The 13,818-nt window shown below is 34.5% G+C and overlaps 1 protein-coding gene across 1 annotated transcript; it reads left to right on the forward strand.

The window, feature by feature from the left end:
- Positions 1–4,467: 4,467 nt before the first annotated feature.
- LOC115974781 lies at positions 4,468–5,112 on the forward strand. Its single transcript, XM_031095300.1, has one exon. It carries the CDS (start codon positions 4,682–4,684, stop codon positions 5,000–5,002), a length of 321 nt encoding a protein of 106 aa, XP_030951160.1. The 5' UTR covers positions 4,468–4,681; the 3' UTR covers positions 5,003–5,112.
- Positions 5,113–13,818: the final 8,706 nt, after the last annotated feature.

Raw genomic sequence — 13,818 nt, forward strand, 5'->3', positions numbered from 1 at the left:
GCCTCACCCTCTCCCCCAAATCACTCTTTCATGGGCTTCTATAGTTATAGCAGCGACACGTATTTTTCAAATAAACAATTATGACAACAAAACAATTATCGTGGGTTCCTTACAGTAAAAATCTCAGCACGAAAATTGAATTATAATTTGATTGATACAAGTCTCGACTCTTAAAAGAGTCGAGGTCTCAACCAATGTTGGAAAAATAGTATAGAGTGAATAAAAAATTGACTCTTAATGTGTCCACTTAAACATTATATTAAAGTGGTAAGAATTCTTAAGTCCCACCTTGGAAATGATAGAGAATATGAGTTTATATGCTCATGAATTGGACATTGGGTTGGGTTTTAGTCATGTGTGGAGTTTGTGGACTGAACCCTCTTGGTTAAATAATAATAATATTTTATTATTTTATTTTCTAAGTCAGTAAGTCTGTATACAACAGTTATTAACTAAAACAGTGTGTCTGTTCAATAACGTATATTTTCATAATCACTCACACATGAAAAACAATTTTTTTTTTTTTTTTTGAAAAACTCTCCCAGAGAGAATATTTTACTCAAAGAGAGAGAAAGAGACATAATGTAGTTCGCAGATCACGAATCTTACATGCTTCTTCTCCGTGCTATAGATCATTTTATCTTGGGAGGCAGACGTCCGTGAGTCCCAAAGCACCACTGATCATGTGAGGGGCAAAATCTGCTTTAAGGAGATTGTATCAAACACAATACTTGATCTGAATCATTTATCATTCACGCATTTGGTCTATGAATTTTAATTATTTGTAGATTTCTTCTTATATATACAATATTTATTTATTGTTTTTGTTTATCACATCTATTTGTGTTATTGCTTATATTTAGATCTATATGTTGTTTCTTTTGGTTAATCACAAAAGTAAATTGTTGAAATATATTCAACAACCGAAACATGTATTCATAAATGGCAGGACATTTGCTTCATGAACTGCATAGCAAAGCTCTACTCATGTTTATATGTACTCACAGTTAAGGGAATATTACTATTAATTTTTTAAAAAAATTGAGAATGTATTTATTTAAAGTTTAAACTTAAGAGTAAGACCAAAAGTTATATTATTATATATTGCATTTATTGAGATTAATAAAAAAAAAGGGGGGGGGGGGGGGAACTCTTTCACACTATATATAAAACAGTGTGCAAAAGAAACACCTTCTGAGATATGAAGTGTCTGTTTGGTAAAGATTATTTTTATCAACTTATTTTACTATTTAGCTTATTTTTGCTACTATTCATAAGTCTCACTGCACTTTTTGGTACTATTTATGGGCCATACTATATTATTTCAGCTAACTTTTACCTTTATCTATAGTACTTTTAGCAAAAAAATTTCAATTTCAATAAAATAAAAGCATTCTCATCGGCTCTCTCATAAAAAATGTCATTTTGACACACCAAAAACCTACTTTATCATTTTAGCACATCATTTTACAACATACCATTTATCAGATGTTCTATACTTCAATTCTATACATTAAAATAATATTTTAATTAGTCCCTATCATCCTCATCCTCATCCTCATCGTCAACAACAACAACAACGGCACAACCACCATTGCCACAACAACGACCACCACCGACACAAACCCACATCCACCAATGCCACATAAAAAATAAAAAAAAATAAAAAAAAATAAAAAAAAAAAACCATAACCAGAGAAATCGACAGAAACCCACATCCACATCCACCGGCATAAACCCACAAACCTGAGATTGATGTGGCGAGATCGGCGATTGCGAGATCGACGTGGCAAGAGGGCGATGAGAATGCCAGATAGAGACGTAGAACGATGGCGTACCATTGATCGGTGAGGCCACCATATCGTTGAACTATGGTGTACCATTGATGGGTGAGGCCACCGTACCGTTGAACGATGGTGTACGTAGAACGATGAGACAGCTTGATCGGTGATCGACGGCTTGACCAGTGAGGCCGCCGTACCGTTGATTTGAGGGTGAGGGAGGGTGATCTGAAGAAGAAAGAGAAAGAGAACATAGGTTGGAGAGAGAGAAAACGTTGAATTAAATATTGAGAGGAGAGAGAAAAAGTTGAATAAAAAATTATTATTCTGAAATGGCATTTGTGTCCGTACCGTCTCATATTTGAGACGGTACTGTAGCATGTTCTAAAATTATAGAACATTTAGAATAGCTCATGAAGTTTGAACAGTAGTGTTTGGTGTGCCAAATGCCAAATATATGGCATTTGGCACACCAAATGAGAATGCTCTAAGCAAATTCTAAATAGACCTAAAGATCCCAAATTTGAAAGGACCAACAAAATAGGACCAATGGAGTAATTTAAAGGGAATGGTAGGCCCACAATTTTGTATTGACTTCATTGGGCTAAGGCCCATTGGTTCAAGGGAATAAACCACAAATCTCAACTTTAATACCTTGATACAACAGTACTAGATGTTGCAATTGAGCTCATCGGGCTAAGGCACGTTTATTATTCTCTCTTTCTCTTTTTCTGTTCAGTTAGAGCAATTACATCAACTGGTGGAAAATTGTGTAAAATTGTGCAAAATGGAAAAAGGTGATCATTTTACACAATATGAGCAAAAAAAAGACCCACATCAGTTTGGGCAAACTTGTGTATAAATGCAAGTTGCTACAGTACCTATGCAAATATGCACGGGTACTGTAGCGCTCCTATTTATTATTTTAATGTTTTTTTTTTATATAAGTATTATTTTAATGTTATATTGGCATAGTATAAAAACCATATTTTTCACACTTTTTCTCTCTTCTCTCACTGAACAGCACCCACATTGACCAGCTTGTTCCTCCCTGTTTCATTCCTGAGTTAATCCTCTCATCTTCTCTCTTCCTCTGGTTCTTTTCAGCTCTTGCTCATTGTCATCATCACCAGAAATTATGTGATCGGTTTGGAGTTTTTGCAGCACCGTGAGGAGGGTGAATCAATCCGAAGGTATCTCTATCAGGCTTTGGGCAATTTTCTCTAAGAAGTCAGTCAAACCATGCCTCCATTGCCGCCGGTCAAACCATGCCTTCACTGCCGCCGATTCTGAGCTTCATCACCTTTTCGCCGATTTTCTTTGTCGGCGTCGGGATTCTGAGATTCTGGTCGGAACCCATTGAAGCGACATGACGATGCGATGAACGAGTGCTTCACTGATCAACCTTCGCAGCCGCAATAGAGGAGGATCAACCTTCGAAACCCACTGAAGTGACGAGGCGATGACGAGGAGATGAACGACGTGATGAACGAGTGCTTCGTCAGAGCTAAAATCTTAAGGTTTGTGCGGTGGTGGTTTGGGTCTGTGAGAGAAAAGCGGTGAGAGAGAGAATAATAAAAAATGGTAAAAGAATGAATATTTTATTGAATAAATGTGTAGAATAGATAAACTGATGTGGGTGTTTTGTAAAAATGAGTGTGTAAAATAGAAAAAGTAGCTTTTTTGTGCAAAATAGAAGGCAAATTTGCATCAACTGATGTAATTGCTCTTAGAAGTTTGGACTTTGGACCCATCTCCAACAGCAATTGAAAAATGGGATCCTAATTCCTCACTAATTTGTGATTTTTTTTTTTTTTTGATACTTGTTTGATTTTTCTTTTTAACACAGCTATTGAAAAATAATACACATTAATATTATTTTCATTATAATTTAAGGTTATGACGAAAAAAATTATGTGTAAATATATGGTTATTGTCCTTTTCCTAGGGTAAAATTCAACAACCACCATTCAAGTATAAGAAAACGAAAGTAAACCCAAGGTTTTGTAGAAATGAAAATCCCTCTTCAATTTTGTGACAAACACATGATGAAATTCTTGTTTTCTCTTGAATTATTATATTTTGTGGACAAAACCACCTTTCGTTAAGTGTTTATAATATTCCTTAATTATATAAGTACATCAATAATGGTAGCTCTAAAGTGGTACATTGATATCAATTAGTATTGAAACATTTCGTTCTCTTGACTAAGTAGAAATGGTCTCCGCCTCTTTGGTACAAAATTGATTCCCTTAATATATATAGTAAAATTTTAAAGTTTTTTTTTTTTTTTTTTGAGAACAGTAAAATTTTAAAGTTTCAATTTATAAAAGTTACATTTAGCTTCCATTTAAAAATTACGTTGGTCTAAAAATAGTGATCATATTCGAATCTAACTACTGTATTTTATTAGAATATATATACAGCAAAGATCATATTCGAGTATCCAAAAAAGAGTGATCATATTCAGCTGAATCTAATTCCTAGAGCTAGAAGTGAGTCATTAGACATTAAGCAGTTTTTTTATTACTATTAAGCACAATACAGTGACAAATGCAAGAAATACTCCCATTTTTTTAAGGGTATTTTTTTGAACCTCAAAAACCGACCTTCTCACAAACTATGGATTTTGTTGCTGATTTTTCCATCTCCCAAAACATTGCCTCGAATCTCAACCCACCGACCAAACCCTTTTCACCTCTGAAAATTTTAATGGCCAAAATCTTTTACGGGAATCTCTGTTTCCAGAGCCAGAACCTTGACCATCATTGCCAATTCCAATAGTGTGTGTAATATTTTCCTCTATAAAAACCACCCCACACCCACATAAGACCCTTACATCTGCCTAGGTTATCTCTCAATCCTATTCTTTACCTTAAAACTTTCCAAAATTGTTTTCCATGTTGTCTAAATTCCAACCCACTGAGAACATCACCACCAACAACAACACCAACAACAACAACAACAACTATGTAGATGAAGAACAAGAAGTCCCAGAAACCAATAACCTTGTGACAAGCCACCTCTACATAAAGCCTACAGACTCGACCCAAACCCTGGACAAAGAAGTGGTTCTCCGACGTATTCGACAACGCAAGCGTGTGAACAAGTGGAAGGCCATGGTTCAAGCACTGGTTAGCTCTGCCTTCTCGGCAAAACCTGAGAAGGCTGTCTCGGTCCATGGGAAGAAGTGGATTGACGATGCTTTTGCTGCACCATAAAGTACTGATGTATGTAGGTACATACATATATGTTATCTAAATAATTGTATTTATCTGGTGCTCGACTCTGTTTGTAGTTGTATAGGAAATTTTCCCTCCTAGAGCTTTAGTAATGGTTGCTCTTTTGGGAGAGATGATTTATTGTAATTACTAATAATTATCCTCTTTTTTTTAATTCTATGGTTTTCTTTTCTTTTCTTTTTAATAAGGTGATGGATTATTAGGATTTAGGATTGATCACAATTCTAGGAAATCAAGGCCTCAATTTTTTCTTTTCTTTTCTTTTTTGTTGGTAACATGAAAGTAGGACTGAGTAGGATGGGAAAATGAATGGAACTAGAATGAACTCCAGCGTTGGACATATACATTGTGCCTCCATACGTAGAGTTTTTTTTTTTTTTTTTTTTTAAATAAAAAAAATTAATAATAATAATTTGATAGTTACATGAATAAGATTTATTTAAATTCTAGACTTTAATTAAAAACAACTTTAGTTGAGTTACAAAACTCTTTAACGTGAGTTTTATAGATTTATGAGTATGGCATGTTGTATAGATCTAAAATCAAATACATAATATATAATATCTTAATCGGAGTGCCACATGATTACATCTATATAAATCATTACTTTTTTTTTTCTTTTGCCTCTGATTCTTTGAAAATTGAAATCAGCCTCAGTTTACTTTATTGTTCTTCCTTTTATTTATTTTTTATTGTAAATTTGTAATAGGGACAGCTTTAAAAATAAAAATAAAAATAATTAAAAACAAATGTATGGGTGTTTGCCTATTCTACCCTACCACAATACAGTGGTTTTGAAGGGCCAATTATAAACTTGTATAGACTATAATGGGTCATCTCAATTGGGCTTGGATTGGCCCCACTAACTTATTCTACATGTTCAGGATTGGTCTGGGCTTTTTCATATGCTCAACTCAACCCCGTCTAAAATAATGTAACCTATAGAAGTTCCAAAAGATGCAACTACTCTAAATTTCAAAAGTAGATAAGAATAATATTGACATGTTGAATTGGATTGTAAAAGGAGAATAGATTCTAGACTTTTTTTTACCTAAAGATTTATGATTTGACAGTTAATCCGAATTTTGCAAACTCAAGTCATTTCAGTCATCGTTCAACTTTTCTACTACCATGTTTTTTTACCACCCCCAACCACCGCCACTTGCTTATTGGAATATAGCCAACCTTCACTTTACACTCGTTTTTTTTTTTTTTTTTTAAACTGATAATTTAGAAATTTCTAATCTGTGACACTGTGACATGCATAAATTCAAGGTAATATTACTACTTAAAAAAAAAAAAATACCATTGCCAAAATAAGGCCTAATAAGGATCATTACTTTTATGTGGAACCCTTTGTATATGATTTGCTTTAGTAACCCTTGAAATCTTGGCCCGAATATGAGAATCCTGCTTTTCTGACCATGGAAACATTATTAGTTCTACCACTTTAATGTACTTATCCTTCTATTTGAAGTTTGAAACTATCATACATTCTTTATGAGGATTACCATGGAGAATTGAAGATTATATTAGACCTAATGGACCCCCCCCCCCCCTTTTTTTTTCTTTTCAAATCAAGAATGGGCCCCGTGTTTAATATAAAGAAGACTCGTCTGAGAAGGTTCTAATTCTAAACACAAAGTTAATGCTTGATTGTATAATATGTTTGTCAAATAAGTGAATAACATGATGCTTGGCACTAATAGTATGTTAACACAAAAATTGGGGAATAGGATTACATCCCAACTAAAACTCAGTACTAGAGACTAGGGGTGTTAATGGTACGGTGCGATTTTGGGCCATTTTTAGCACCGCACTTTACGGTACGATTTAGTTAAAACCATAACTACACTATACCTTATTTTTGCAGTCACATATGCAGTGCGGTGCGGTTTAGAGTTTAGCGAAAACCATAACCGCACGCGCCTCATTTTTGCGGTTACATGTATGGTGCTATGTATAAAATGCGGTTTGAACGGTATGAAGTCAGTATATTTTTCAAATTTTTGGCTTTTCCTACCCAGCCCAAAACTATTTTTTTTTCCCTTTATTTTTGGCCAAGTTTTAAACTATTAAGCTAGTTTTTCTTTATTTTTGGCTAACTAGTCAACACTTGATAGGATTATTATTATTATTATTATTTTTTGAAAACTAGGATTATTAAACTATTAATAATATATTTAATATTAAAAATAAATAAATATATTAATATATAGAGAGAGGATGCGGTGTGGTGCACTGTTACTTGCGGTGCGGTGCAGTTATGCCATTTTGCAGGCAGTTTTGATGTGATTTATGCAGTTTGATGAACACCCCTACTAAAGGCAGTTAAAAGTAACACCACAATTGGTACATGAGAAACCACTCTAATAATAACTCAGAAGCAAGAGAATTTTTTCTTATTTACTTGAAAAGATAATAATATTCAAAAAAAAAAATTACAATAATAAGCTACAAGAGCTCTAACAAGGTTTATCCACCCAAAAAAAACAAAAACCTCTAACAAGGGCTGCAGACTTGCAAGGAATTGGTCTACGATTAAGTGAGTCCCCCACACCTACCTTGAGGCACTCATTGCCTTGATTCATGAGCCTCAAAATTTCCACATCTTCTAATACAATTAACCATCAAATTGTAATAAACAGTCTTGTAATTCAATTAACACTTTCTAAAGTTCTCATCAGAAATGTATAATGTTCAAATTCTCCCTTCCCCACTATCAAACCAAAATAGATATATATATATATATATATATATGTATATATATATATATATATATATATGTATGTATATATATATATATATATATATATATCTCAAATTCTCTTGCTAAAAAGCTCACTCAACAAATAGAAAATCATAACTTGGAATTTTTCAGTTAAGGAAATCTAGAAGTTTGGTTAAAATTGCATCAATTTCACCTTGCAAAGAGAAATGAACAAACTACTTGAACAATTGAAATTATTTATATCATCTGATGTAGAATTAATAGAAATTAATAACAAGCTATGAATTCCAATTGCTCAACTGGTAAAGTCTCTGATGGTTGAATAAGAAATTTGGGGTTCAATCCTGCCTACACCAAAAACTGATAGATGTCTTGATCTAATAATAAAGAGCTATCATCAGGAGTGAACATCATAAGTTAAAATTCTCTCAAAAAAAAATAATAATAACAAGCTAGTACATTTTGTTCAAAAAAAAAAAAAAAGTTAGTACATGATAAATTTCAAATTAGTGGAAACTAGAACCCAAGTAAATTAAAAGGAAAATTCTCAAACAACCAAACTTTCAGATTTACCAATCCACCTGCAAAATTGTTGTTCCTCTAGTGCAGGTGCAATTTGGATCAGTTAGGGCTTGCTAAATTTTGAACCCTATCAATCCGGGTTAAGACTAAGACAATCAAACAAGGTCTATTTCCTGTTAAGGTTGAAAATAAATAAAAAGGTATATTCCCCCACTAACCTTTAAATTTATCTAGAGAATGTCTTATTAATTAACCATTTACTCTCTCTTTTTAGTATATTAACTGTGGGGCCCAATAATTTATGGGCCAGGCCCACTTGCTCACGGGGAGTCTAAAGGCCCAAACCAAAAAAGGTTATGGCCCGGAGATGCAGCCGAGGACAGTTTAGTCCTCGGCAGACCCAAAGCCCCATTGAGAAGAGGGGTAAAAAAGAGATATAGGAACAAATTTGTAAGGATATCTAAAATATCTTGGAAAAGTTGTCCTTACTACCCTTCCCAGATAAGACTCTGCACCTAACAGAGCCGTATTCTTCAGCTTTATCAACCATCCCCAACAATTCTGGGATTGGACTGATGGGACAAATATCAGTCTTGTAAATGTTGACCCTACACGTGGACGAAGGACAGCGAACGCGGGCTAGTATAAAAGAAAAAGTAAGTGAATCTGGAGGGGGGCTCTGATCCTACCTCCAGAAAGAGAGACTCCATGGGGAAAACACCTTAATGAGACATGCACATCATAGAAAAAACCCACCGTTGGGTAACCGGGGTAAGACCTTAATGATCCTCGGATCAAGTCCGAGGAGCCCAACCCCATAGGATGCGACGCTGTAGGGCTTAAATGTTCAAACCCAACTCCTTTTTCTACAGGAATTCCTCTAAAATCAAGACCGGAACATCGCCCCGTGACCAAAGGCAAGCTTTTCAAGCCCACTCTCTACAAATCATATTGTGAGGGATCTTTCATGTGCGAGCCCAACATCATTATTGGGCCGCAAAAGAATCGTGTCCCTACATTAACCATTTACTTTCAATAAACTATCTTTTATTTTTTATTTCTTCCTTATGTTTTATTTGCATATCATCCTGTGAAACTGTCATGAAAGGAATTTCTTGAAACAAATAAAAAATCGGCCCGTGATAGTAGCATTTTCCTAATTGTGCACCACTTCTTCCATGACTCCAAAGATTAACGCATCATATTGCTACAAGTTGTAAAAAGAGACAACTAAAATAATGTAATCATACCAAAAAAAAAAAAAAAAAAAATTAAAGAAAGAAGGTGTTTGAATTGTGAGGGTAGAAGCTATTGGGATTTAATAATTTCATAATCCAGGTTTCTTGTTAGGTACAACCTTATTAATTTTTCTATGGCATATATAATTTTTCTGTCGATAATTCATAGTTGACTTCCAAAATTTTGGGACTAAATACATGGTACTCTTACATGTGACAAGCTTGTTTTCCAGTTTCAAGCCTTGGGCAGGTGGGCGATAATGTGAGAATGACTTTTCCTTCCACAGCTCTACACTTGTTCTTTAAGGCTAAAAATAAATAACGAATTTATTTATAAAAAAAATAATAATAATAAAAAATAAAATAAAAGAGACAAACACACATCTGTTAACGAATGACATTATAAAGACTTAAAGAGATCTCTAGGATCTGGTTAGTACCTAGGAGAAATTTAAAAAATCAAAATTAGATAGGCAAGCCCAAAGTCACAATTGCATATTCAACAATTGTTTATTTCCATCTAATAAAAGACAATGCTTGGTCAAAAAGAATAGACTGCATTATGCATATTGGACAAAAAGAATAGACTTATAAACTGCACTTTACACTGGTGGTTTTTTTTTTTTTCCCTTACTGATACTTTAGAAATTTCTATTTTGTGCCATGCACAAATTCAAGGTAATAAGCCCAAAGTCACAATTGCATATTCAACAATTCTTTATTTCCATCTAATAAAAGACAATGCTTGGTCAAAAAGAATAGACTGCATTATGCATATTGGACAAAAAGAATAGACTTATAGACTGCACTTTAGCCCCAGGAGGGGTGGTCCAGTTGGGAGAGATCCCGCATGCAAGTACAAGGTCCCTTGATCGAGTCGTGGTGGGTACCATGTGGGAGGAGAATTCCTAGCTTGCATTGTGCCTCTCTTGCTGGCTCTCTTGGGGTGCTAGGGTGAGGTCTGTGATGCCCTAGTTACAATAGTTGTAGGTCTCAATTCACAGTCCAAGCCCAAAACGTATGGGATGTTGGCTTAATAAGCCCAGTACAATAAATTTGTAGAGAGTAGATTGAAGAACTAGGCCCTAATGAATTAAACAACGGATATATTTAATTTGAATGACTGTCCAACACAAATAAGAGATTTGATCTTCATATATTTTTAGTCCGAGGAGGTTCCCTTTGTAAAAATTTTTTACAAATGAATGTAAAGATAGTTTAGATTGCTACAGTCTTTCTTCTCTCTATTTTTCTCCCCTTCCCTCATGAAGAGCCTTTCACATTATATATCCTCTTTTGGACCATCTTCATCCTACACTTGTTGATTATCTGAGCCTTTACTTGAGTACCTGTCCCATCAGACACCTTCTATAGTTCTCTGTGAGTTGTGGTAGCCAAGGTAGCATTGTTCAGAGGTCTTCTCCACATAAATGCGGCTAGAAAAGTAGCTGCAGTGCATTTAATGGGTGGTGGCAGCTTTCCCTTAGATATTTTTAGGTTTCCTTCTTTTTCGTATGCTCATGAGGCATGTCCCTATCATTGAAGCTTCTTGGAGAATCACTCTAATAGCTAGAGTACGTACTTTGAACTATATTCATCATATCCAATAAGGACTCCTCCTCAGAGCATCTTTCATTCGTTCCCTACTTATGAGACTTTAATGGGGAACATGTAACAACTATTTGCTCATTCTCAGACCTATCAATGTCTTTGGACAAAGCCTAAGGCCCAACATATGGTTTTGGACCCTTTATCCCTACAATAACTATGGCTCAATCCAACATTCCCTAGCAAAGGGTGCCCCTATTAGGTCATGCCCTGGGGGGTTAGTCACATATGATCGCTCCCGCCCCCTTTTCGATTATCAAAAAATATAGACTACACTTTACACTGGGTTTCTTTTACTTTTTTTTTTTTTCTTTTTTTTTACTGATAATTTAGAAATTTCTATTTTGTGCCATGCACAAATTCAAGGTAATAAGCCCAAAGTCACAATTGCATATTTAACAATTCTTTATTTCCATCTAATAAAAGACAATGCTTGGTCAAGAAGAGTAGACTGCATTGTGCATATTGGACAAAAAGAATAGACTTATAGACTGCACTTTACACTGTTTTTTTTTTTTTTTTGATAATTTAGAAATTTCTATTTTGTGCCATGCACAAATTCAAGGTAATACTACTTATAAATTAAGAATTTTTAAATAAATAAATAAAAATACCATTGCCAAAATAAGGCATAATAAGGATCATTACTTTCTTCTCCAAAAAAAAAAAAAAAAGATCATTACTTTTATGTGGATTCCGTAGTACAAGATTTGCTTTAGTTAAACCCTTGATATCTTGGCCCGAATATGAGAAATTGAGAATCCCATCTTTTCTGACTATATGGAAACATTTAGGTCATGTTTAGTACACCCACTCAAACACATATTTTCAGTTTTTAAATAACATTATACGTATTTTCACACACTTTTTCACTCACACGTATTTCCACACATGTTTTCAAACACATGTTTTTTTTTTTTAATTTTTAAGTGTATGTACCAAACATCCCCTTATTAGTTCTACCACTTTAATGTACTTAACCTTCTATTTGAAGATTGAAACTATCATACATCCTTTATGGGGACTAACATCCTTTGTGAAGAGTGCTACGTTCACAACATTTTCACAATATTTTTATAACAAATCATAAGTGGTAAGTTGTTATTAGTTCTAATTTGAATCTACAACTTAAATTATATTAGACCTAATGTACCCCCTTTTTTTTTTTCAAATGAAGAATGGGCCCCGTGTTTAATATAAAGAAGACCCATCTGAGAAGGTTCTAATTCTATAACATGTTTGTTAAAATAGCATAATGCTTAAGTAGGTACTAGTTAGCTCAACTAATAAGATTTCTTATGATAAAGGGAAAGCATCAAAAGGAGATATAATAGATTGAAACTCTACTTCTTTAAAACAAAAGTATATATAGATAGACACATACACACACTAGTCTCTAACCCGTGTAATGCACGAGAATAGCTACTGGATGAATTTTAGGGAAAAGAAAAACCATTATTTTTGAGTTTAAGTAGTAAGCAAAAATGCATGAAATTAAACAAAATAATATTGAAATAAATAGCACAGCGTTTTATTAGTTATGCTGAAGAAAGCAATGTTGTTGTTGTTGTTTTTTTTTTTTTTTTTTTTTGTGAGAATGAATAAGAGATAGAATGTTACATCTCTAGTTTAATTTGTGTTTGTGCGTACCCAAAATATGGCTGTTGGGCTCAACCTCTATTTGGGCTCACAATGAATTTGTATCGTGGGCTTTAGGTTTCCTACTATGGGTGATCCTATGCTCGGCAACCTAAGTACACTCCTGTTTCCTCAAACTCTTCTCTTTGCCTCACAGAGTCTCTCTCTCTCTCTTTCTCAGAATGGTTGTTCTTTTCCCTCACTATTCTCTCTAGAGTTGCCAACCCCCTCTTCCTCATTCCATCCTCTTATTTATAACTTAAGATAAGTGGAGACATCATGATTAGTCCTGATCATTAGTGGGAATGGGGGTCCAATTCCATCGTTTCTAAGTAGGCGTTCCATGGGTAGAGATAGTAATGGCATTGGAACTGGTTCCCACTTCTAAAGGATGTTCGGCAGTGATTTCCCCAAGGCAAACCGAGCAGTTGGGATATGTTCCCCCAAGCAATCGCATATCTGTCCAAGCTATATCTGATTCGAAGAGGCCTATATTGGGCCTCAAAGTGTGCCCAGGTCAATACTACAGGTCCATTGGGCATTAGGTCAAGCGTTGTGGCATAAGGCTAGGGCCCATGGCCTAACGGGCTTAGGAACCCAGCCTCATACAAAGGGATGAGGTTGTGGGCCGCACCACAAGGCAGGGGCCCAAGGCCCAAAGGGCTCGGGGGCCTAGCACCATACAGTGTTGTAATATACAAGATAGGTTATAATATATATACCAAAAGGTTTCTATTAAAATGTCAAAACCTTTCATATTAGATATTTCAAAAAGTGTCTATTGAAATGTCATAACTCTTCATATTGGATATATGTTAAAGGTGTCTATAGAATGAAAATGTGCTTATGGCCAAAAATGTGCCTATTGAATGAAAAATGTGTCTATTGAATGAAAGGTGCATATTGATGGGTCATAATCATTTAGGTATAAATAGTGGTTCATATTCATTTAGTAACTTCTTCTCAACTTCTTCCCTTTCATCTTTCTTAGAAACACAAGAAACATGTGGGTCTTCTTCAAAATTACTATTTCTAGAACCAAATAAATTTGGTTGTAT

The sequence above is a fragment of the Quercus lobata genome, chromosome 2, assembly GCF_001633185.2.
Source record: "Quercus lobata isolate SW786 chromosome 2, ValleyOak3.0 Primary Assembly, whole genome shotgun sequence".
Lineage (NCBI taxonomy): Eukaryota > Viridiplantae > Streptophyta > Magnoliopsida > Fagales > Fagaceae > Quercus > Quercus lobata.